Source organism: Phocoena sinus, chromosome 14, assembly GCF_008692025.1.
Source record: "Phocoena sinus isolate mPhoSin1 chromosome 14, mPhoSin1.pri, whole genome shotgun sequence".
Classification (NCBI taxonomy): domain Eukaryota; kingdom Metazoa; phylum Chordata; class Mammalia; order Artiodactyla; family Phocoenidae; genus Phocoena; species Phocoena sinus.
This window is the reverse complement of record NC_045776.1, coordinates 59,193,525-59,219,934: the sequence shown is the minus strand read 5'-3', so window position 1 is coordinate 59,219,934 and position 26,410 is coordinate 59,193,525. Positions and strand designations below refer to the sequence as shown.

The 26,410-nt window shown below is 50.6% G+C and overlaps 1 protein-coding gene across 5 annotated transcripts in view; it reads right to left on the bottom strand.

The window, feature by feature from the left end:
- MTCL1 (microtubule crosslinking factor 1) overlaps window positions 1-26,410 on the bottom strand; it is a 123,995-nt gene that overhangs the window by 35,114 nt on the left and 62,471 nt on the right. For 3 of the 5 annotated variants that reach the window (XM_032654375.1, XM_032654378.1, XM_032654377.1), the window contains exons 4-7: window positions 16,981-17,040; window positions 15,773-15,847; window positions 10,381-11,655; window positions 9,176-9,331 (exon numbers count right to left, since the gene is read on the bottom strand). In XM_032654375.1, the coding sequence (XP_032510266.1) occupies window positions 9,176-9,331; window positions 10,381-11,655; window positions 15,773-15,847; window positions 16,981-17,040 (1,566 nt within the window). Of the gene's footprint in view, window positions 1-1,943; window positions 2,067-9,175; window positions 9,332-10,380; window positions 11,656-15,772; window positions 15,848-16,980; window positions 17,041-26,410 lie in introns of all 5 variants that reach the window. The other 2 variants (XM_032654379.1, XM_032654376.1) reach the window with 2 other exon arrangements.

Below are 26,410 nucleotides of genomic sequence, written 5' to 3'. Positions count from 1 at the left end.
AGCCTTATCGTTATCCTAACCTAATACCCCCTCTTGTGCCAAAAGCCAATGGGTGGGTTTGGTTTTGTTTCCCTGAAGAACCTGATGGGTGCTCAGAAGCCATGGGACCATGGGAGCATGACTGTGGCTGCCTGAGGTCGACACCGGTCTGACCGACGTGCTAAAGGCCGGTGACCAGCGAGGCCACTCTGTGAGGCCCTGGGCTATGCGATCACTTGCAGGGCCACTGTCGTGATACCAGACCGAGTTTGCGCTTGAAGCTGGGATAACATAAAGCACTGGCGATTTCATTCACGCTCTCAGCAGCCCTGAGTCCCGCCACCGGCGCGCTCCCCTGTGGATGCAGGACAGGACGGAGTGACGAAGCGCTGGCGCAGTCGCTGGAAATCCAGTGTCTGTGATCAATTTATTTTTGTGTTCTCTTAGGCTACAGACTGACCCTGGTAAAGTTTCAGCTGCTGAGCGCCGCTAATTCATGCTGTGCAGTGCCCAGTGCATGGCGGGTGCCCCAGGGGGGCCCCAGGATTGGCCGCTGGAGGCGCAGCCCTGGGAAGGGGCTGTTCTCTTGGTTTTTTCATCCCTAACCTCCTGGAAACGACCCTTCCTGACTCGCTGGCTCTGACCTCTCCTCCAGGACCCCACACACTTCCCAAGTCGCAGAGTTCTGGTCCTCTACCCTCGGGGAGGTGAGGGGACCCCCCCCCTTTCCATTCTCCTCTGAACAAGCCTAGATGCCATCTCTCCACCTCCAACTGAAGACTGGGAGACTCTTCACACCCACCCCTTTATCCTGAGTCCAAGTACTAGCAACACCTGGGACCCTGCCATTCTGCTAACGGTGTCTCCAGGGATAAATTCACCCAAACATGATTTCTGGTGCAATGCAAAAACGTTAAATGACGTAGGAATTTACCCTTTACAAAAGGAAAATTATTTCGTATTACCTAATAATACATGAAACTTGACCTATAAATGTAACTTTTAAAAAGGGGCGCACGTCTAGTGGTAAAGGAGGGTACCCGGCTCGGCTCTGCTCGGCAAGGTGCAGAAGGGGCTCCCTTAATCAGTTTTTTGACCCATTTAGAGAAGCACGACCACAGCAACACGGGGCTTTGGTGTAACGCACATTCCTTGCCAAAATAAGTTCTTGGATACACAGGTACCTTATTTTGCATAGGACATGCATTTAAAATACCATGGTGCCATTTCAAGATCAACTGGTTTTTGGTTTTAAAGATACAGATCTCTCTCAAGAACAAATACAGAAAGCAGCAGCCATGACAATTCCGAGCCTGGGTATCTGTTCACAACTCAAGTAGATCTGGGGTGGCAGGAACTGGATGGTCCTCGGAGGCCTGTGGGCAGTGAAGTCCGTCTCCTAGGAACTCTAGGGAAGGACTGAGCGGATGAGGGATCAGGGGCCAGGAACAGGTTACTCTGAAACAGCTGAAAGAGCTGGTAAGGGCACAGCTCAGTTAACGGCAGCCTTCTGAAAACAATGGGTGAATTGTTGATGTTTCTCTCAGAAAATTAACCTAATACTGACAAAACACATCAATCTGCAGGACAGTGAAAGTTATGGACACGCTTTAGTGTCCGGCGTTTAGGGCCCTTACTTTGCTTTGCTGGTCTGGCTGCAGGAAAGTTTAGATATTAGGAAGACCTTCCCGAGACCACAATGTCAGCATGGAAGTGCGTGCTTTCGAGCAGGGAGGGAGATAGTGATCTTTATGAGATCCCCAGGGGGCAGCTTGAAGGGATGTCCCTTCCACACGCCCTCCAACCCTGAGCCCAGGCTGCCCAGCCTGTGCGGGAGACAGAGTCCTTATAAAACACCTCTTGTTCGTTCTCTCTCCCTCTCCCTCTCCCTCTCCCTGTCTCGTCTCTGTCTCAAGGGGCCCTGCAGACAGAGAAGGTGGTGCTGAACCGTGGTCCGTATTTACCTGCCGGATGGTGTCTGTAAATCTCTCTGCCTCCTCTTGATGCCGCCTGGCCACCTGCGCAAGCTGACCCTGCAGCTCCTTTATCGATACACTGTGTTCAGGTAAAACGGGGGAGCCCCTGAGCTGATTGGTGGGACAAAGGAAGGGGTTTAGTGGCAGCAAGAACTTGGTCTGAGCTGAAGACACAGGACAAACGTGCACAAGGCAGGGACGCACACGGAGTGACATGGCACGCGTGGGCGCGGCGGCAGAGGAGTGACTCTCGGCAGCTCCGCCAGTGCCTCACCTGGGCTCCGCCTGCCCTGCATCTCTCACCCCAGCAGACGGGTGGGTAAGCGGTACCCATCACTTGAGCTTCGGCCACCATGGTAAGACAAACCAGGCCGAGAGGAGGCAGCCCCCATAGCAGCTTCGAGATGGCTTTTTAAATGCTGGGGGCGCCTGAGCTGGCAGTCCTGATGGTCAAGCATGACCCCCTCACACACGGCCTCGTAGATTCACTGCCCAAGTTCACGTGTGCCTCTCAGTTGCATAGTTAATGAGTTCGTACGCTTTCCTATTAGAGTTTTCCCTGCCCCACGGGAGGCCTGTCTTTCCTCCTCACATTCCCACCCAGGATGCTCTGGGTAACCAGCCTGGGGCTCCTTCGCCAAACAGACACACACGGTGCCTTGGAGGAGCTACATAAGATCTGCTTGCTACATTTTAGGTTAAAATACTTAAAGGAATCTTTAACATAATTGTTATTGGTAAAATCCATCTTTTATGTGCAAATGGCAATGACAGAGGCCGAGCTTCTCCTTTTGAAATGTTTTTCAGAGATGGAAACGGTGTCATATTGAAAATCTCAGTCATCATTAAAATTGAGGCGTGCCGTGCTCCTCGCTGGTTTCTGCTGCGTGAAGATAGGTGATTTATAAAGCTGGGGATTAGAGTGGTCTGTTGTAAGAAAAACAGTTGTCACTTCGCTAGTTCATTCTGATTACATTTAACTCATCTGTTGCTTCTCGCCGAGGGTACCGCTGTTCTCCTCTGCTATAAGCTGGTGTTGCCTGGATCGTCATGAGTGGAGATCACATCCCAAGAGTAGGAAATGCAGACAATAAAAGAGCAGAGCACTTGACCTAGGCACAGGGTTGACTACAAGAGAATTTACAGAAAGAAGGACGGAGACCGAATATCAGAGACACTGGGAACTCACCACTTGGAGATAAAATTTTTGAAAGCTAGAGATTTAAGGTCATCCTCTTTTCAAGAGACTCAAGAACTACTGAGAACGTGAATGCCTCTGTACTTTGCTGGTTACTAGATATTATTACTGCAGGCTTTTATATCTACTAGGCAGAGTCTGGGGTTCTCTCTGAAGAGGGGTATTTCTCTACATATCGCATTTACCCCAAGGACTAATTTCTCATTTCTAAAAGTTCTATTCTTTTTTAATATGTGGGATCTTTCACAGTACAACTTACTTTTTTGTCCTGTTTGCTGGCCCTTGGTCAATCTGAGAGCGCTTCTTTTACAGTCTCTATCTGCTAATTTTAGGACGTGGAGGTCTCAGAGTGGCTCCAGCTGCTGCTGCACTAGCGCCATGAGCGCATCTGCGGTGGTGGGGCATTAGCTAGGATCTCGAGTGCGGCCTGGGCTGAGGATGTGTCCGCAGATGGTCTTCAATTTGCAGAAGCCAGCAGCTGAACAGAAATTCTCCTTTCCTCAGGGGTTCTGCAGCTCCAGGTACATCAGCTTAGAGCCTGGTCCTGGTGAGGCCGCTGTCCTGACGGGTACCTGGGGAGGCTCCACGCTGCTGGGCAAGCCGTCCTATTGCCCCCCCAACCCCCATCATGGACAGACGCTTCTTCAGCCTTTCATAAAGGGCAGTTTGCAGGGGTGGTCCTGGTTCATTTCTCTCCCTGCCCATTTTCAATTCTGAAGTCAATTCCAACCCTTGAAGATTTTCCTAACTTTCTTGGGAATAGAGCTCTATATTTAAAAGGACATCACATATCTCACGCAGCACTATCTACTGAGTGCCTATAGCTTTCGGCTCTGTGCTGGGGACACAGCAGCAAGTAAGCGGCCCCCGACCCCTGCCCTCCTGGGGCTTCCCTCCTGCCCCTCTAGGAGTTTGGCACAGGAGTGCTTCCAGGTCACCTGGTCGCTCTACGGCCGGCTTTATTTTTTTTCTTCCTTTTGGCCATGCCGCACGGCTTGCAGGATCTTAGTTCTCCAACCAGGGATTGAACTTCGGCCCTCAGCAATGAAAGCGCCAAGTCCTAACCACTGGACCACCAGGGAATTCCTCCAGCTTTACTTTTTCTTACTTTTGGCTGCGTTGGGTCTTCGTTGCTGCGCGCGGGCTTTCTCTAGGTTGCGGTGAGCGGGGGCTACTCTTGGTTGCGGTGTGCGGGCTTCTCATTGCGGTGGCTTCTCTTGTTGCGGAGCACGGGCTCTAGGCGTGTAGGCTTCAGTGGTTGTGACATGCGGGCTCAGTAGTTGTGGCGCACGGGCTTAGTTGCTCCGCGGCATGTGGGGTCTTCCCAGACCAGGGCTCGAACCCATGTCCCCTGCACTGGCAGGCGGATTCTTAACCGCTGCGCCACCAGGGAAGTCCCAGATTTACTTTTGAGTTACATGCTACTCTGTACATTTAAAATATGAAAAGCCTCCGTATTTTAACACATTTGGTACCAGCCCAAAGCTCTGAATTATTAGGTGTTAAAACGAGCACTGAAGTCAAGCTGATCTTTTAAGAAAAGCAGACCTATTAATTTAGTTTCTACATATTACACTATTTCGTTTGGTTGTCATCTTAATTATATAAACTTTTAATTTTGAACAAATATACAGGCCTCCTACTTCAGTGTCGTTCGATTAAAAATGTGTTCCTCTGTTTGAACCTCACCTTTGAAGGGTCACAGAAAAGGACCCTTGAAGTCCTATGAGGATGTTCATCTGGGACATTTGATTCACCTACAGCGGCTCCCGTGTCCTCTGTGGAGGCTGGTCAACGACAGAAACTTCTAGATCCTCCTCCTCTACGACACATTTTACTCTTTTCGGGTCTATTTTTGTTAATGGAACATTAAACTCTATGGACAACTAATTGCTCCTTGTCAGGGTGCCATTACTCCATTGTTACAAAAGCCAAAATACAAACAGGCTGTGGCAGAAATTTCCATCCAGGGCCACACAACTGCCAAATTCACAGCATCCTCACGCAACACGGAGGTCTCCTCCAGAAAACACGTACTTCCCCCTTTATCGCCAAGTTCCCGAAGGTTAGATTCTGAAACCATCCTCCGCCCACTCACCTGAGATTCTGACTAAGACATCGAACGCGCTGACCTCGTCCTGTGCAGGCCGTTTCCGTGAACGGACACCCTCCTCAGTGGCCCCCAGGCTGTGGGCTCGTGTTCATCTCGACACCACAGCCACCTCCCTGTGTTATTGCTGGGAAGCCCGCAGCCCACACCTGCCCCTACGTGGCGTGTCCCATGCCCATTTACACTGCTAATTTCCTGGCCATCTTCAGAGATAGTGGCTTATAAGTTACTTTCCACACTTAAGGAGACAACTTCACTATCTCGATATACCAAAAACAAACAAAAAAGCTTTTCATCGTAGCCACTTATTACACACTGGCAACACTACTAACTAGGACTCCGTTCCGCCTGCATCCCTGTGACCTCATCTCCCGTGACTTCCATTTTGTTCTGGCCGGTTTTGCTACCCCTTCTTCCCAAAGTGGTTTATCGGGTCAACACCTGCGCACACATACTTGGCATAAACCCCACGTCGTTTTATCGAGGCTGGTATGTCACAGCTGAGGCCGAAGGGATAGCTCGTTGATTAAAGGACAAGAGGAGGGGCTTAGGAGAAGATCTCTGAGATTTCTGACCCAGAAACTCAATCCTCTGGGCACAGGCTCGGTGTCATTTATGTGTGTAATCTGACCAGTGCCCGTGCTCGGCTACTCCTCATTCAGAACTATTTTTAAGGCACCCCACACATTCCAAACCACATATTCCGTACCCTGCTCTCCTTAACAAATGGGAATCTCTCAGCAGGTTTGCCGGGAGCCACAGGGAGCAAAGTCGGGTTAGAATCCAGTGCCACATGAGAATCTCGCTGATATCTACCGAGACGAACGGGCAACAGCAGGAGTGGTCCTTCTGAAGCCTGGTTGCTTTGTTCTCCTCTGAGCAGCTAACTTCTGTGAGGTTGCATTAGTAGGTTAGTGGGTGTTAGCAGGTAGTGACTCCGGCTCTCTCTGGCTGTGACAGTTCTGAGGCTGGGTGGATACACACCTTTCCCTCCCCCGAGCTTATCGTGTGCAGTCAGAGGGGCGGACCTCTCACTTCACAGATCTGTTATCTGCTAACACAGTACCCTGGAAGAAGGTAGTTTTTTTCTTTTTCACCTTGTTGTTGTTACCGCTGCTACTGGTACTGCTAGTACTAGTAGTAGTTAAGTTTGGGTGTTTAGCCAAACACCCAAATCTTGTCAAATAAGCACTTAACTTCTTTCCCCTTTCCCCAAACTTGAAAATCTATAAGGCAAGAAACATAGAAAGCACTTCACAAATGGAACTTGAGAAATTGGAACTGAGAAATTTTCTGAACTTCAGCTAAAGTTCAGAAAGTTGTTTCTTCTTTTAAGCCACTGATCCTGGGGCTCCTATCAGTCCCTCCACCACCCACTCCCAGGAGCTAAGGGCCAGGAGCTGAAGGAAATTCACACGTGTACAGGAGTAGTTGGCTATGCAGACAAACCAGGGTCATTTCAAGGGCAACGGAAGAGGTAGTAAAGAAAACTGCTAACAAGGGGGAGGGATGGATTGAGAGTTTGGGATTAGCAGATGCAAACTACTATATATAGAATGGATAAACAAGGTCCTACTGTATAGCAAGGGGAACTATGTTCAATATCCTGTGATAAACCATAATGGAGAAGAATACGAAAAAGAACATATATAACTGAATCACTTTGCTGTACAGCAGAAATGACACCCATGCCATGTGACGTGTGTCTTTAACCCAGAACAGCTTCTCTGGCTGGGCTTCCCTGCTACCTGACGGAAGCTTTGTGCACTGTTTCCATTAGAGCCTCACAGGAAAGCAGTTGTTGGCAATGAATTCGGTTACATTTTCATTAAAAGGTTTTAAGAGTTCTGCTCCCTAGAACTGTCCATTGTACAATTCTTTAATCCAAAGTAATATTCGAAGACCAAACCGAGCAGTCTGTCAGGGTGATGTCCACCCCAGGGATGCAGCAGCTCCACTGAGTCCAGACCCTACAAGCGATCTCCACACGGCTCTTCTCATAAAAGGGGAAACTATGGAGCCATCAGAGGGGTCCTAGAACATGTTTCATCTTTTAGAAAGTATTTTAATATACAATGTGTTTGCATCCGTAATTCAGTTTTCTCTTCTGTGTGAAATGCCTTGGTGAATAAAAAATGAGAACAAAGGATATTTAACTCCTGAGTAATTCTATTTCCCCTTCTAGAAAACGATGCTCCTGGACCTTGCCTTTCACTTTGAGTTTTTTTACTTCCTCATTAAAATGTATAAAATTAAAGGAAACCAGACAGATGCTTAAAAGAAGAAACATTCCACGGCAAGATAGCTGGCCACACAATTAGTCCCCCGGGGGACCTGCATTTGGAAACACCGCCCCCACGGAGACAGAGCTCGGTTTGGAGGTGCCCAGGCCCAGTGGGGACCAGTCCCTGCTGTACAGGCAGCACTCCTCACAGGAGGGGTCGGGGTGGGGAGAGGACTGACCAGGCCCAAGGAAACGGTTCTGGACCCAGTTCCACCACCAGCCGGCTGGGGGGGTGGGGAGAACTTGCTGACACTGCATCACACTCTTTCTTCTCATCTGCACAATGAGGGGATTCGTCTGAAGTTCCCTTCTGAGCTACACTGTTCCGTGACCCTAAGTCACAGGGCAACAGCTAACTCTGCTAATTGACCTATTACGAAGGTTTAGTTTTCCCACAACATTGTTTGATTCAACAAAGCATTTCCCTCTGTCCAAAACCACTGCCAGTTTCTGAAGCTCTGCAAAGCACACGTGTCTGGGCAAGCAAGGAGCACACTCATGACTCCCGCAGGATCCAGCAGGGCCTGGGGGTGCGTGTGGAGAGGAGCCCTCTGACACTCACCAGAGTGAACCAGACGTGGTTACGTGGGACATGCCCTGAACGGTGTATCAGAGGGAAGAGGACTCCAGGGACAGGACCAGGGAGCAGCCCGTGGAAAACGAGGAAGGGCCACGGTGGGCAGAGAAAACTGGTGTCGACACCCCGCCTCTGGCCATGGGTTTTGGTGCCAGTACCCCGTGTGCAGGACAGGGCGCAGACAGGCCGGTCGTGGCCTTACGTGTCCTATCATTTGACGTACTCTGATTGACTAGTTTTTGCTCATTTTTACTGTATATTTATAGTTATAAAATCATACAGGAAAAGAAAGAAAATCGGTACCAGCCACAGGAGCCGCAACACTCCTCGTCCTCTCCCCTGCCTTTTGGGAACTGCTATGCCTCAGAGCTGAATGGTAACATCCCCGCTGGGACTGATGAATGAAGACCCTTCAACCCAACCTTTTCTAATGCAGAACATACGGCTCTAACCCTGCAGTAACCTGCCTCAATGGGCAGTACCAGAGCCAGACACTCACTCCTCGGGGCCACCTGTCCTTCTGTACTGGGTTGAATTACTTGCAGGGAAGAGCCTTCACCGAGAGGACAACTGTTGCATACAATGGAGTATTTGTGATGGCTCCGAGCTTTTGTGGACATGGGTTGCTATGACAACGGACTGCTGAAGAGCCGCCGGGTCAGGAGAGCAACCCTGATTCTGCCCTACAACTGGAGCACCGGCACGGAAAACGTGGGGCGCGCCCACAATACACAGGAGGGACATGCTTGGTTTTCAGTCCTGCTTTCCTTACTGCCTGATAAGAAGCCACAGAGCACTCGCCAATCAGTCTCATACGCTTTGCCAGAGGACCCAGGAGAACCAGTGCCCCTGCCCTCACCCTGTATGGACCCCTCAGTTCAGTTGCATGCAATGGATTCTGATTCAGTTAAGTCTCCCCTGGTTCCACATCGCCCCCCCACCTCCCCGTTCCGTACGGGCCTCGGACCCAGGTAGGAACCCTCACACCACACACGGCAAAGGAGGGGTAGGAGGGGAGGGGGCGTGGCCGCTGGGACCCACCCCTGCTGACCTCCAGGTTGAAGCAGCTCTGGGCTCCGGGCCGGCAGCTCCCCGCGTCCCCGTCGGCTCGACGGTGCAGCTCCCGTGTGGCTCGGAGGTGCAGGGGCCCCCGCTCCTCCCCTCGCTCCTGCCCGGGCTGCCACTCCAGCTGATCTCTCAGTTTGGACTGTTAGGTGCACGGGAGGGATTTGTTTTTTTTTTGTTTGTTTTAAAATTTTAAACAAAACACAAAGGACAAGAGGGCAGGGTGAGGTGGGGAAGGTAGACAGATGGCTGGAGAACTACGGGATGAGGAAAAGCATGACCAGAGAAACCAACGTAAACACAGCGGCCTCAGAGAGAGAAGAGAACAGAGCCAAGATGAAGCTGAGCAAAATGGCGGGCTGAGAGATCTGAAAAGCAAACAGAGAAAGAGGGAGAAGGCGGCAGCACGCTGGTTATGAGGCGCATGCGATGGGGACGCATGTGTCAGACTCGCCCGCAAGCGCACTACTACCCACGAAGGATATGGAAACAAGGCTCCTGCTGCTTCCTCTCTGCGGTCGCGCGGCGAAAGCCACAGTCCAGGGCGGCGCACGCGAGAGCAGTCCTGGGGCTACTCCACTCGCCGCCCGCTGCTCCGGGGGTTCTCTGCCGCGCTCCTCGCCCGGCCGGGCTGTGTCGCAGAGGGAGCGGGTGGGCTGGCTGCTTACGGCCTTCAGGGCTGGACTGTCCCTGGGGCAGTGAACCCAGGCAGGGACGCACGCGCTCCCGGGAAGTCCGCTAATTATCCTGACCATGAAGTGCGTTTGTACTGCGTCTTAAACTCCTCTTTGCTTCTTCGTTGGGATGGCTGGTCGTTCGGGACGCCAAAACAAAAAAGAAGGGACAGACTGCGACGATCCTAGCGCTGCCAGCAGGATTAGCCTTGCGTCAAGAGAGAGAAGCTCTTAGCTAAGAGCAGCGGCGGTGCAGTTAAAAATAAGAGGAAAAGGGAGAAAGAAACAAGGCGACAAAAGAGAGCTAAACCAAATCAAACCAAACTGGGGGTGGGGGGTAAAGAAAAAAAAGGAGAAACCCAACCAATAGAAAGGTTTTGGTTGGAACTTGAGGCTTTAGTACAATGCAGGTTTGCGATCATAACCAAGCAGCCGTGAGCAGGATGAGCTGCAGTGCGGCAAAGCCAGCGAGGAGGAGGAGGAGGGAGCAGGGAGGCAGAGCCGGGAGCCCCCTTACCTGCAGGCCCGGGCCCAGCTCCTTCCCCAGGTTCCCGACGGGGGAGTCCCGGGACACGGAGGTCACAGAGGACAGGAAGCTGGAAGACTCGGTGAGGTGGGGCAGAGGGGACAGGCCCTCCCCCAGCCGCTCCACCTGCTCCAGAAAGGCCTGGAGCTCCTTCCTGAAGGCCTTCATCCTCGCATTGAGGGTCCCCAGCAGCTGGGGCTCCTCCTTGGCGCCCTGGACGCCGGCTCCCGACAAGGACCCACTGCCCTGCAGCGGCACGTCCGTGAAGCCGTCAGTGTCGGTGATGATGCGCTCCACGGTCCGCTCCAGCCGCTCGGCCTCGTGTCTGATGCTCGCCAGGCGCTCTGAGCCCTCCCGAGCGCGGAGCAGCTCTGTCGGGCACTCACCAGCCTCCGACGGCTTCCCGCTGCCGAAGCCCGACGTCTTCTCGAAGGTCTCCTCCGAGTCGCTCTCGCCGCCGATGGGGCCCTCCCGCCTGGGCTGCAGCGAGCGGCCGTCCTCCCCGTCGCTCTCTTTCTTGCCCGCGTCGCTGTCAGCGTCGCTGTCGCGGGAACTTGGGGCGCGCGGGCCCGGGGGCGCGGCCGGGTCACAGCGTGGGGCGCCCAACAGCAGCACCTGGTTCTCATGCTGCAGCGTCAGCACCTTCCCGCTCAGCTCCCTGATCTGCAGCCGCGCCGCTTGGAGCTCCTCCTGCAGGGGCGCTCCACCGCTCGCGCCCCCCACCGGCCACGCGGGCTCCGGCCGCGGCTCGAACTTGAACTTGCTCAGCTCGTGGGTCAACTGTCGGTTGTGGTCCTCGATCTCGGAGATGGACCTCCGCAGCAGCTCCGCCTCCTCCTCCACGAATTGCAGGTGCCGGCGCAGCTCTGCGGAGGACTCCAGGGAGTCCCCGAAGGGCGAGGTCGGAACGCCGGGCAGGGGCTCCCGGCCCGCGGCGTCGCGCTCATGCTGGCCCCGCAGGTCCTCCATCTCCGCCTTGAGGCCCCGGTTCTCCACCTCCAGCTCCACGATCTTCCGGCCCAAGATGCTGGCTTCCTCCTCCACCAGCTTCAGCCGCAGCTTCAGCTCGGCCTCCCGAGTGCTGGGCGGCCCGCCGGCCTCCCCCGTGGGGAGCGGGCTGTCCACGTCCCCGTAGAGGGCCTTGTACCTCTGCAGCTCCTGTTCCAGCCCGTCCTTCTCCCGCCCCAGCTTGGCCATCTTCCTGAGCATCAGCGAGCCCTCCTCTTTGGCAAACTGGAGCTGGCACCTCAGGTCGGCGCTGTCATCCTGCCAGGAGAGAGCAGCCCAGAGGACGGTTATTTGAAAATACCCAATGTTCCTGTTTGTGACGATTTCCCTCGCACCTCGCCCCCGACACACGCACACACAAAACACCGATCTTCCCGTCAGTGCGTGGAGTCGCTCATTAGAGGGACCACGACAGAGCCACGGTGAGCCCGGGGCCTTCATGGGGGCACCGGGGACTGCTGGTGGTGGCTTTGTCACAGAACAAAGGAAACCAAACAGTTTGGAAAAACGTGCACATGAAAACCATCACCCAGGAGATGAGTGAATGAGATGAAACCCAGCCCCGTCAGCAACGCGGCGACCGCCCCCCCACCCCCGCGCTCTGCCCCCTGTTACTTTGTGGGTCCACCCTGACAAGTGAGACCCCAGACCCCTTGCTCAGCCTGGGGCAGGCAGACAGGCCTCTGTGGCCACTCCCACCTGTTGCCACTTACCTCCTACCTCATCAGAGGGGTGGGCCAGCACCTCACAGGTATTAACAGGATGGGGAGGCCAGGTGACCCCAAGTCAGAGCCCGGCTTTGCTGGAACCTGAGACACGGCAACCCAACTCTCCTCCTCCCCTAGCCTCCCCTCCCCCAACGAATCACAGGGATGGCACGAGGACAAATCATGAGATGACGGGCATGAGGGTGCTTTGGAAGCCAAGTTGCACAGTAAGTACCAAGCTGTGACGGTTAGTATGAAATGGTTACTGCAAACCTAATCCCGGGTGACTCGCACCCTCCTCTCCCCATGCGAACTTGACTTTGGTTACGTTCTGCGCCTTTAGTGGCTGTAACACAGCACGAAATTAAACTCAGAAACCCAAGGCAAGGTGTTAAGTGGTTTAAAACCTGAGAAGTGGTGGTCATCGGGATCCCAGAGGATTCTGGAGGGTCACTGGAGCAGGCTCGCGGCTACTAAAAGCCCACACTCCTCGGCTGAGGTCAAGAGGGCAGTTTCTGGAGCAACTGGAAAGTGGGCTCTGCCTACGCAGTGCAGGTCTCAATGCCCTGAAGCTGCGTGAACTCTTCATAGGCAGCGGCTGGCAACAGTGACCAATTTCACGAATCATTCCTCTGTGATTGGCTACCAAGTTTCAACAGGCTGTCATGGGGTCAAAGGCTTAGGCAAAGGCTCCCCCTGCCACACAAACTCAGTGATGCGCTGGGTGGTGGTCACACCCCATCAACCCAGGGGAGGCAGAGTCGTCAAACCAATCTCCACGGCAAGTCAGCCCCCCGGGGGAGGATGACTCTTCCAGATCACTTGTGTGCAAACAGGCCCGCAGGGCTGGCGCAGCTTCATCCTCAGAGAACATGGCTCATTCTCCGCCCTGTTCTTGCCGCTCGCTTACCATTGGGCAGAAAGACATAGAAACGCCTCCCTGGGTGCCCACACCTTTCCTCCTTCCACCCCTAGACCCCTCCTGCCCGAGCCACAAACCCATGGAAGGAAAGAAAAGCAGAGTGACAGGTAAGATTCAAAGAAAAATCACAGGCCAGCTGTGAGCCAGAACCACACGGAAAGCAGCCCTGGTGCTGCCCGCGCACCCTCTGAGGGACTATCTCTCACGCCACCTCTTAGCAGAGGGCCTACCGGTCCCGCTCCTTCTGTCCATGGCACCAGGGGCTGAGCGCAGAGCCCTGGGGAACCAGCCCCTTTTGTCCAAAGCAGAACCCTCAATCAAGGTCGTTGTGAAGGTCAAAAGGAACAGCATATAGCTGACTGGTTTGTATGTAGCCAATCTCCACACTCTAGCACGCTGAAGCCAACCTTCTGCTTTGTCTGAAACTCAATTAATTTGGGGAAAAGGAGCCAGTAATTCTGGTTTTTTTTTTTCTGTTCGCACATCAGGAGAGTTATATATAAATGTCACTGGGAGGAGAGCATGGTCTTCGTGATCTAAGAACTTATCACATTAAGGATCTGGGTTGTTTTTGGTTAGGCAGACATAACAAGGGTGTCTGTGACTAACTGAAAATAAAGCTGTCTGCCCGGCTCAATGGAGCAAGATGGGTTATCACTGCTGGGGTAATGATATATATATATATATTTTTAAAGGGCCTACATAGAATACACGGGCTGTAAAAGACATACTATATTTAATCCTAAGGGGAAAAGCATACTTACTTGTTGATTCATTCATTCCTTTGGTAAATACTGAATACCTACTATGTACCAGAAATTGGCATGTTAAACAACCCAGTTTCTTAGAACTTTTGAGAGTAGAACAACCAAAAGCATCTTTTCAATTTTTGGTAAACATTGATTTGTAGGAAATCTATTGTATCCAAATACACAGAGAGGTCTTTGTTGTCACAGGAAGGAATGGAGTTTGAATAAACTAAAATACATATCAATGGAGATAAGATTGTCAATACTTTGTAAATGAATCAGTTTGGGGGTGACAAATCTGGGATAGGAAGACCCTTAGCCCCATCATTAACTTGATAGCCAGTGTTTGTCCTGTGTCCAAAATCACCTAAACGATCCTATCTCCCCGGAAGCACAGAAATTCAACTTCGTGCCTGGGGACAGACACAGATCGGAGAGGAGAATGTTGCCAGCCACAAGGGAACTCCACCTCCAGCCCAGGACGCAAGCCTGGGCGGATCCAGGGATGGGCAGGGCCCCAGCCGTGACCAGTGTCCTGACCCTACTTCCCTGGAAGCTCACAACTGGTGAGGCCTTGAGATGGTGGAGGCCAAGGGGCAGAGTCACCTGCACAGTTCAGGATGCTTTTGTCTCAAACCAAGATCAGAGGGTCTCAGGCCATCTCTCCCGAGGGTTTCCCCCAAAAGTTGAACTGAGAAAGCGGGGAAGGCACACGAGAGGCACATGGAGACTGGGCCTTCCCCAAGCGTTCTGTACTTGGCTGTAAGTACTCATCTGCACCCCCCTTATACAGGTAAAAAAAACCCAGAGAGCCCTGAAATTGCCTTGATTTCTAGAAACCTCGCACCATCCGCCCCCACTCCCTCTCTGCCATTCCCCGCAGTCTGATTATAAGTTACAACCATCCTTCTCTGTCTCCTTGAACTTAAACCCAGGTCAGGTCAAGAAACAAGATTCTATGATAGGGCTTCCCTGGTGGCACAGTCGTTAAGAATCCACCTGCCAATGAAGAGGACATGGGTTCGAGCCCTGGTCCAAGAAGATCCCACATGTCGTGAAGCAACTAAGCCCGTGTGCCACAACTACTGAGCCTGGGCTCTAGAGCCTGCAAGCCACAACTACTGAAGCCCGTGCACCTAGAGCCCATGCTCCACGACAAGAGAAGCCATCGCAATGAGAAGCCCGCTCGCCGCAACTAGAGAAAGCCCGCTTGCAGCAACGAAGACCAACACAGCCAAAAATAAATTAAAAAAAAAAAAAAGATTCTATGATATACCCTAGTGAGCGTCCAATTCATAGATTACCTGAGGATTGATCAACTATCCAAAAAGCCTTCCTGTTCCTTAAAGAAACTACCCACATACGAGAAATTCTAATAGATGATTAAAGCATGCTTCATTTCTATGCAACACCCATACATTACTAGGCCTGACTAAACCATGACTAATGCAGTTTTTGACAGAAAGGCCATCTCTGAAGCCAAGGGAGTGTGTGGCTTTAACAAAGGGATCAGACTTCCTCACTCAGTGGAGGCGGCTGGAGCAGTGTTTTGGGGGCTGGGTGTGCGGGCAGCTGGGCTCAGCCTGTTCTGGGGCGGGAAGCCAACTCCTTCTAATAAGATGGGGAATCACAGCCTCAGCTAAAGCAGCACGGGCTGGATACCCATCTTATCTTGTAACTGAAGACTTTCTAAAACTCAGCCAAGACTCCAGGGGAGGGGTCTAGGCTGATCTCAGGCTCCGGTTTCAGGAGATGGTCCGATAGCTCCAGGAATGCAGCGTGAAAGCAGGTCCAGTAACCTTCCCACGTGACACACCTGGTGCAGGCAGAGAAGGCAAGCAGGGCATGGAGGGGAGGACACACACAGGGCCACCGCTGCCACCACCAGCGGAAAGGCCTTGACAAGCGACAGAAATATATCACTACGGGTATATATTCTTTGGCTTGCAAGTCTGCCGTCTGGCCAGCCCCCCAGCGCTGACTGCACGTGCTCCTACCTTGCGCCGGGGCGCCAGTTTCCTCTGAGTTCTGGCTGCGGACCTGCAGTTCCCAAGGCGCTCCGTTCCACCGCTCTGCCAGACAGAAACTCCTTGCTCAACGGTCCCGCAGGCCAGGCGCTTAACCTGCTCCCGAGCCCGGGTCTCCCCTCTCCTGTCCCCAGCCTGACTGACCCTCGGGTGAGTACACTGCGCGCTCTCCATCCCGCGATGGGTAGGGATGACCCTTTTAAAGAGAAGCTCTTCCCTGGTCAGGAGCCAGTACGTTGAAACAGACTCAAAGCCCAAGGGGGTTGAAGCTCCCAGTAGTGGGGACGACAGATTTTAATGTCGCCTTTCTTAGCGGATTCCAAAGGGAGATTTGGGGAGCAGAGACGTGGAGAACGGTTAACCTCTGGCATTCCTCCAGCTCACACAGCCAGGCCCTCCGTGAAGGCTGCTCTGGGGACGGGGGACTTTGGAGAGGGGAGAAAGCAAAGGGAATCAGGTGTGGGATTCACAGGGAGGCCGGCCCCGGGCCTCGGAGCTCGTAGTTTCCTGGACTTACTGCATTTCTCTAATTAGTCCTCGCTCTGAGAGCTCAGGAAGCTGACACCCCAATGATGCCTTGTTCTCGCCAACACCTAATACTAGCAGCAGTTTTTTTTTTTTTTTTTTTTAAAGAAGGAATCCAGCAAAGCGAGTGTTCAGAAAAGCTAAGGAAGTTCTGAAGGCCACGTGCCATGTGCACAGAAAGGGCCCCACTCTTACCACCTTGGAGAGAACACCTTGTTTTCAATTAGGACAATTTAAGACACCCTTCAGTTTGTGCATTAAAAAAAAAAAACAACCAACACTCAAAACGATGCTTTATGGATGACCCGACACAATGGCAGCCGTGCTCTTTTACTACTTTACTGTGTGAATGTCTTCGAGGCCAGAACGCCTGCCACCAGCTGTGAGCACGGCAGAGCCCTGCCTGAACGGCACGCAATTATGCTGCTCAGGAAGCCAGTTTGCTCTCCTCCTTCTTAAAGAAACCACCAGCTGATCGGTGCGAGAAACAAGAGCTGTTGGTTTGGGAAGACAGTTTTCACCCCACAGGGGCTTCGGATGGGTCCAGATGTTGGGGCAGCTCGTGTTTCTCTGACGATATTGAAGGTGACACTAACACTTGAGAAAATTCAAAATGAGGAGACGTCGTAACATGAGTGTGGAACGCTGCTTACCTGAGCGAAGGCTTTCTTTTCTTTGTACATTTCCCGGCTGCCTCTTCTCTTCAGGGAACTCTGAAATAGATCCAGGTGACATTCTGTTACGGAGGGCGGGGGGGTCACACGGGGGAGCCGGCACTAGGTGGCAGGTCCCCACTGGGAGGGGACACACACAGTGGACGGAGGCTCTTTTTGTCACTGGAATCAAGAAACAAACTAGAGTCAACAATATGAAGGCAGTCGGGGGGAATTCCCTAGTGGTCCAGTGGTTAGGACTCCGAGCTTTCACTGCCGTGGCCTGGGTTCAATCCCTGGTCAGGGAACTAAGATCCCACAAGCCATGTGGCACAGCCAAAAAAGTATGTAAATATAAATATAAAAGAATACAATACAGTACAGTAAAGGGAGCTGGGTGAGCTCAGGAGGCCTTCGCATCCTGAGAGCTTTAAGTCCTGATTATTGGATTTGGGGTTTTCCCCAATCCTTCAGTTTCATGAAGGAGGGAGTCTTGGGTCATTGTGACTGTGGAGGGAAGACGGGAAAAGGAAACGGGTAGGAAGTTTTGGGTAAAAGATATGTAATGTTTCTGGAGCTGCGTTACCTTCCGAATTATGTTTTGTTTGGGCTAATATCAAAATGAATTGCCATTTCCGGAGTGCCTGTGGTCAGCAGTGAGGTGAAAAGTGGTCGCAGGGAGAGACGGTGGCCCTTGTTTACGGAGAATCCAGGTTGCGACATTCTCCACGACCCCACGCCAATTCCTGATTAAACATACCTCTTAGGTCTTAGCGAGTTCATCATTTCTTCATGTGGGAAGCGGCCAGGCTGGGTCCCCGCCTAGTTTTACATGCGTTACAGCGCACCTTTGCCTGCTATGGGCAAGAAGTGTGTCTGAAGTAAATCAAAGGGCCAAGGGATGCCTGAGACAGGAGCACAGGGAGGCAGGGCAGTTCCCGCTCACGCCAAGTGCGGAGACAGAAAGAACGGCTGGAAGGAGAGCCAGAAGCTCTGAAGGGAAGACAAAGGAACTTGAAACCCGAAAGGATGGGTGTAATCACAGCACAAGTTAGAAGAAAGCAGTTTGGAAAGTTAAGAGACTCCCCCCACGGTCAGCTTCACCTGAATGAGGGGGACCTGGGTCCCCTGGGAGCTGACCCAGAGAGGGGCAGTGCCCTCTCTGCTTCGTACCTTTGCTGCACCCCGCACACTGCCCAGCCTGGGAAGGAGGCTCTCCTGCAAGTCGCCTCCATGACATCAGATCTTAACGTTAATTCACTCAGTTCTGTGTGCATTACAGTGTCTCGATGTCAGAAGGTTAGACCGTGCCATTTATTGGATGAATTTCAGGGTTGAGAAACAACTGAAATTCTAGCTGTCCCTGAGCCTCTCGGAGGCTGGAGGCCTGGGGAGAAAGGTAACTGAGAGAAGGGATAAGAAAGTAGAGAGTCGGCATGGGGTGTGGGCGCTCCCCGGCCAGCCAAGGGGGGGTGGAGGCTTGTCCCTAAAGCCCCAGCTGCAGAAGCGGCTTTCTTTCCTTTAGCTTTTTCTGTAAAAGCAGGGTCAGACTACAAAGAGAATCACCATCTCCTCCAACAGGTGAAGTTGAGCCTGTCTTAAGAAGGGCTTGAGTTTTTGTACCCATTGGAAGTAGGTTTTCCAAGGTTCTTCACGCTGCAGTGAAGGAGTTTCTTTGATCTGAATGAGCCGCGTGAGACGAACGCTTCCGACGATTCACTATAGAGAAGAGTTACGATAAAGCATCAGGGAGAGAGGCTGTTCCCGAGGCTTCAGCCTGAGGGGTTTAATTCTGGGACTGTGGTCGCAACCAGGGCCCACAGTGACTGCAGCAAGCCAGCCTTCTGCAAGCCGCCCTCCCGCATCACACCTTCCAAGAAACGGAAAACAGATTCTGCACTTGCTGAAAGAAAACTGTCTGGAAGCCAGAGGAAAGCTAGAAGTGGAGACAGAAGTTTCTGAAAATCTATGCAGAATCACAGTTGCTGCATTTCGGTGCTGGAGGAAGGGGCGCTTTCTGGGGGAGCTCCCGCTGGAGGGGCCCGGGCACAGATTCCTCTGACCCGCCCGGGTGTCTTCTTCCCTTGCCCTGCCCTGAACAAAACTGCCTGAGTCCTGTGATCCATCTAGCGAATCAGGGGACAGGCAGGAGTTTGTGGGACCCCCAACATAGATCTCCGCCACAGTGGCAACTACAACAAAAAACACTGCAAGGATTGAGATTAACCAGCAATTAAGAAACCATAAAACTTTGGTGATGGACATAAATGAATGCTAGATGTTGTCTGATAGGAAGACCTATGTTACAAAGATGTCACATTTTCCCCAAATAATTTTATAAGTCATTTTAACCAAACTCCTCTCTGTCTCCATATATACATAGTGCAACATATATACACACAAATAGTATGTGTGTGTGTGAGTATATATACATACACACACAAATACTTTTTGTATATTTGTAAGGGAGATAAGAGGATGGAAGGACTTGACAAAAAGATTAAAAATTCAACTAGATCAGGGATAGGCAAACTTTGGCCATCAGGACCAATGAACCCACAGCCTATTCTGTGACCAAGTTTTACTGGAGCACAGCCTCATCTATGGATCAGAAAAAAACAGATCTATACCATGTATTTTTAAAAATTCCAGATGACTTAAAAGTCTAAATGTAGAAATCACACACACACACAAAATCCCAGAAAGAAAGAGATGAATTTCTATTTGTTCTGGGGGCATGAACTTTATAAACACAAGAAACAAAAGCTGAAACATCCAAGGAAAAGATAGAGTGGATTTATAAGATTACAATATTTTTATATTATCAAAATAAACCACTTACAGTATTAAAAAGCAAATGATAAAATGGAAACAAAGATTTTTCAAACACAAGACAGACAAAAGAATACTATTTGCCAAGCAATAAAACCATCTTAATAAGAAAATAAACAAATGGCCAATAAACACGATGACTAGTAATTAAAACAACAAGGTATTGTTTCTCACTTCGAGATTTGTGGACCAAAAGAAGTATGACATCCAGTGTTAGCAAGTATCCCCAGAGGCCGCCGCCCCCGACCGAACAGCAAGTCAGGGGCTGGCGAGGGGTCCTATAGCACTTCCAGTGGGCAGCTCAGCCTGACAAGTGCATATATCGTCAGCCAGGAACCCCACCTCTGGGAGCGTACCCTAAGGAAAAACGCAGAGATCTGTGTGAAGATTTGAATGAATCAAGAGTGCTCGTCACAATACCTTCTATAATAGTAAATGAATACCGCGCAGGTTATTAAAATGAGGTTTTTGAAGAATACTTAAAGATGCCAGAAATATAATACGTTAGAAGGAAAATGCAGATGACAAATACCATGTATTTTGTGACTTCACTTTATATCTAATAAGTTATAAGTATGCATATGGGGAAGGGGGGTGGGATGAATTGGGAGATGGGGATCTACGTATATACACTACTGATACTATGTATAAAATAACTAATGAGAACCTACTGTACAGCACAGGGAACTCTACTCGATGCTCTGTGTTGACCTAAATGAGAAAGAAATACAAAAAAAGAGGGGATATATGTATATGTATAACTGATTCACTTTGCTATACAGCAGAAACTAACAACATTGTAAAGCAACTATACTCCAATAAAATTTTTTTTAGAAGTATGCATTACATGTGTATGTGAGAAAAGTAAACTAGAGAAATGTATATCAGAATGTTAATAGCGATCCTCTTCGGATGATAGAATTATGAATGAGTCAATTTTTTTTTGTGGCTTTTCAAAGTCTCCAAATTATCTACAGTGAACACTATTTCCTTTGCAATTAAAAAAAAACACAAAAAAACAGGAAATTAGAATCCGTTTGTAAAGAGGTCAGAGAAAAGAGGCTATCACTGATGTCCTACGTACGGTTTCAGTAGCGCTTCATTAGAAGTTATCTGCCAACTTTTGGGTCTCTTTCCATAAGGTGATATTGTTATTATTAGTCTGGTCCTTGAGGTATGACTGGTACCTATACGGTTAGCGAAAAAGACCAATAAGCCCCCTGAAGATAGCAGGAACCGGCCAGGTACCCCACGGCACTGCAGGCAGGTGCCAAGCCGTCCTGAGCCCCCGGCCGGGGTGCAGGCCCCTCTGCGCTTGCGCCTCGAGTCTCGCCCAGGCAGGGATCTGTGCTCTGGGTGCGCTGGCTGGGGACCCTGGGTACAGAAGGAGTTGTATGAGCATCATGGCCGGTTCACCCCTCGGGATGACTCAAATCCAGTGGAGTGTCTCTACCAAGAAACAGTAAGGAAAGGGGTGAATGCTGACTATCAAATAAACACAACCCAGAAGGGCGGCTCCCCTGTGATTCAGTCCACTCTTCCTTTTTAGTCTGGCCAACTGCCAACAAATCAACTCTCAATTCCTACTGAGAAGGGAAAAAAATTGAGTTTGAATCCAAATTGAATCCATCTACGCTGATGCATTTGCTGAGTACTGAATGTGATTAAATAAAACATGAAGTTAGGCAATTTGGACTTGAATGTCAATTCTTAACGCTTCCTACTTTAAGTGAGCCAGTTTCTTCCAAGCCATTTCAGAAAAACTAACAAGCTCTCAATTGCTACAACGTTTCAGAGACAGGCTTTGGGCTTAAAATTTAGATTGGGAGTAAAAGGAGGCAGATGGCCCCCACTTGCCACAACTAGAGAAGGCCCCCGCACAGAAACGAAGACCCAACACAGCCAAAAATAAATAAATAAAGAGGCAGATGAAATTTAGAATGCTGTAAATCATGAGTCAGGATGGGAAGAGTAGGGATGGAAGCAGAAGATTTCAGAATTCTTAGATTCTTATTATTTAGAAAGTTGTTTGGATTTGGGGGGCTGATTTGCAGCACACAGTTTATACCATCAGAATAAGAAAATGAAGGTGCCTAGATCTTCTTCCTTTTAGGAGGACATTATCAGCGTTCATTTCACCCACATTACAGTTCTCGTTATGTTAAGAGACGCGAAGGAAAGGGATTACCAGGTTCTCCTCCAGCCGGAGGCACGAGGTCCCGGCTGGCAGACGTTCCCTTCCCTTTCGTCTTCTCCACTGGCCCCTAAACACCGCCCAGGGAGACTGGTTCCCTTCACTCTGCTGAAGTCAGCTGCACCACGGTTCGTCACACCGCCGGCTCCAATACACAAAAGCCCCTGGGATTCTGGGGAAAACCCTCCAAGGCCGCAGCGGGAAGGACACCCTTCTCCTCGGCCTGCCTGGGAGGGAGTTACGATGTTCACAACTGCCTCTTGCTGGATGCTTATTCGTGTCAGGCTGGATGAACTCTCTCCATACATGGAACCTAACTTACTTCTCACAGAACCCCGAGATACATGATGTATAAGATATGCTCTTATCACTGGTTAACAGACAAGAAGACACGGAAGTCAGGTCATGTTTCAAGGTCCCCCAACTTGGAGGTGGGGCACCAGCCTCACCCCGACTCCTAGCCCTCTGACCCACAGAGCCGCGCTCCAGGCCCAACAGCCCAATCTCCCCATTTGGTCTGGTTTTCTTTTTGTCTTCTTGAGGCTTCTGAGCCCCAAATGGCTGGGGTTTTTTCATCCAACTAGTCTCTCCTTTCTTTAGCAAAAGAGCACCAAGGACTATTACAGGAATGGTTGCAACCTGCTAAACTCACGAGGTACCTCGAAGCAGTGAGATATTTGCTGGCACTCTTGATGATTTCCAAAGGATCTGAGGCTGCAGACAGCAAAAGTTCTTACTTGGAAAAGACAGAAAACTCATTATCAGAGGACAAAATACCACAAAGTGAATGAGGAGGAGAGGAGGAAAGTTATACTGAGCCGCTTCGGCAGAAGAAAGGTACAGCCATCAGAGTCGGAGCTGGGTGGGGATCCCTCAGCCAAGACGCAGAGGGGGAGGCCAGGGGAGCAGCTGCCCGGCCACACGCCACACCGTCCAGGGCCATGAGGCCCACTCGGATGGATGGGGACCGCCAGCACACCCAGCCTATCAGACGCCACTTTCTCCTGGGAGAAGAAAGGACATGATGATAAAAATGACCAGTCGCTGCTCATGTAAATTTGGGGACTGTGACACATACATGATTTGTAATCGTGCTGGTGGATTCATTTTAAACCTTAGAGACACGTGTCTGGAGGCCTAGTAATAAGAAAATTGCTGGTTAAACCATGTCACAGCACAGTACTCTCAACCAGACATCACAAAATAGAGATGGTAAGGTAAAACTACAAATTATCATTAATACGTGAAAAGAAACATGAAAAATCATGACTACTGGAAGACCAAAATGATGACTGCAGCAAAAACAAAGTGTCCGTTCCCCAGATTATAGGAATCTCAACTCTCGCTGTGCACATACACATGTAGGCACTCAGCCACACCACCGAGCATTACATGAAATACTGAATTAGAATCCACATTTCAGAAGCCTCTGACTCACTTCGTAGGTGATCAGTAAGGCCCTTGGGCATTCACGGAGGCTGCAAATCTATAGAAATGTTTCCCATTTGCCTGTCAGAAGTGAAGAGAAAGCTCGTGTATTTTTAAAAATAATCTGTTCCTGGCTCCCACTGGTCTACTGGAAAGAAATCTACTCGCCCGTCCTTCGAGAGAGGCCAACTATTTCCTATTCTGATGAAATACAGAAGTTAGAAGTACTCTGAAAAACAAAACCAAAAAATACAAATAAATGATATATTCAAGTGTTGCCCCCTTTTCCGAGAACGTTCATCACTGATTTTTTTTTTTTCAGGTGCATGACACATGAGAAAATACTTGGCACTCGAAAAGAGCAGAGGGAACAGTTCCGATTTACTCACGATTCTATTTCACAATAATCTGCCATCGCACCCTGTGGACCTTCTAACGTGACCTGAGCGTTGTTCTAAATCACAGACCTCACTGTTATACTATTACAATGTATGCACGTATTTGTCAAAACTCAGGGAATATAAACTTAAGATGTGCGCATTCACTACACGTAAATTAACTCAAAAAAAGTATCAGCAAAAATTAAGCTCCAGTTAACAATGTGTATTGAGGGAAAAGTGGTGTCTACATTTTCAAATGCATCAAAAAAATAATATGGGTTAATAGATGGATGAACGAAGATATTTGATAAATACAGTAAAATGCTGAGGTAGAATATAGGTGGTGACTATACAGGTGCTCACTAGAAAATTCCTTAAACTTTATGTTTGAAAACTTTCATAATATTCAGAAGAAAAACATGCATGTTTCCAATTTCACTGAAAACAGTTAATATAATATTGTATCGCCATTATAAATGATTACTAAAATTTTTTTTTTTTTTTTTTGGCGGTATGCAGGCCTCTCACCGCTGTGGCCTCTCCCGCTGCGGAGCACAGGCTCTGGACGCGCAGGCTCAGCGGCCGTGGCTCACGGGCCCAGCCGCTCCGCGGCATGTGGGATCTTCCCGGACCGGGGCACGAAGCCGTGTCCCCTGCATCGGCAGGCGGACTCTCAACCACTGCGCCACCAGGGAAGCCCTACTAAAACTTTTTAATGACATGAGAAATTTCCCACAAAATGCCAACCTTTGAAACGCAGGATGAAAAACAAATTTAATATAATCTCATCAAGATTAAATATTTTTGTCTTTGAAATGTTTAGAAGCAAATATTACACTAAAGCGCTAACAGGTCTTATCAACGGGCAGTAGAATTATGAATGACTTCGTGTTTTTCTTCATAGATTTAAAAAATGTCTCTGAAAGAGCCAAAATTCATATGCTAGTTTTTTGGATCAAGAAAAGATGTTATATTTTGGAAACAACAGAACTGACTCGTGATACAAGCACCCGGCTACACCGAACGCTGCAGTGCACAGATCTGATGGACCGAGAGCCCTGAAGCCAGGTAGAAATGAACAGGAAATGAAACTGGAGGATTAGTCCCCCGGGGAAGGATTACCACTGTGCTGCTGGCGATTATCAAATGCATCTTCTCACAAAGGACAAGGAAGGGCCTAATGGACATTTGGGGACGGCAGATGGCTCAGATTCTAATTGCCCTCCCGGGCTGATGGCTTCCTCTCCAAGAGGCTCCCCCGTAGACCGAGGCCAACGTGCTGACCCACGTCTGCCCGGGAGCCCTGTTGTCTGGAGCCACCACTCAGCTCCGTGAATCACCCACCAAAAGGCTCTGAAATCTCCAAGTGTCCCTCCTAGGGCTCTACACAAAGCCACTCCCGCCCCTTGGGTACATCTTCAGCGATTCTCATCTCCAAGCTGTGGCTACTTGGATTCCCAACTCTGACATCAAGCACACGCTCCACGCGATTTAAGGGCAGTGGGGATGCCTGCACCGTGATTTCACGAGGGAGCAAAGGCTCTCCGTATTCTCCATGAGCCTCCAGCACCTTCGGGGAACCACAGATGATTCAATTAGCCAAGACCAGGCCCTGACCTGCGGAAAGAGGGCAGGCTGCTGCTTGCTATTGCAGTGTGAGAATAGGCCTGGACGCCTGAGGGCTGCTGGGGCCATGGACGGGCCGCCAGCCCAGCCTGCTGAGCTGGGCCAGCAGTGAGCACTGGGGGGAGAAAAGTGCTCCCAGGGGGACGTAACCCTGGGCTCAGGACAGGCCGGAGCAGCACAGGGAGGGCGGCCCTGCTCCCCCTGCCCAGCGGGACCCTGACTTGTCCCTGGACGGCCCCAGGCAAGGCTAGAGCTATGGGGCTAGGAGCAGGCCTCCTGTGGAAGAATAAAAACAGCCCTGGTTCAGGTGATTAAAAGCAAAGAAGCCAGGTTTACCATCTAGGTGGTGCTGTCTTTTGTGAACACACAGGCTATGAAGCCGGCCGCCCCAAACCACACATATTTCTGCCAGCAGATGACAGCACAGAACTTCCCAGACGGTGTTTACAAGCCCGATTGGCTGCCAGACCAGGTGTTTCCACTGCAGCCCCTCAACCGCCAGAGCAGGGTGGCCAAGGTTAGAGCCGCCATCACCTGCAAGTCCCCCCTCGGCCCGCCAGGCCCCAGGCTCTGACTCGGCGACCACGTCAGAGAGCCCCAGGAGCTGTCCTGCAGCCCAGCGGCACTCCCTGAGGGGAGCTCTCCTCTCCTGCAAAGAGCCCCGACAGCTCGTGTCTTGCAGAGGATGGAACATCGTGGACGAGACTCTCTGGGAGTGATGGAGGTGGCCTGTGAGGTATCACTCCATGGCATGGCACTGGGGACACGCAGGGCTGCAGGCCTGATGCCATCTTGTGTGTGGCAACTGCTTTGTACTGTCGCAACCACTGCAGTCTAGCTGCTTGTCTTCTAAATGACACCAAACCTATAACCCGCTTCTCCCATGAAAAGCCACTCGGAGAAAATCCAGATGTTGTTAGATGTTTACACGCAAGCCATCAAAACAGAGATGACCTCATCTAGGTATAAA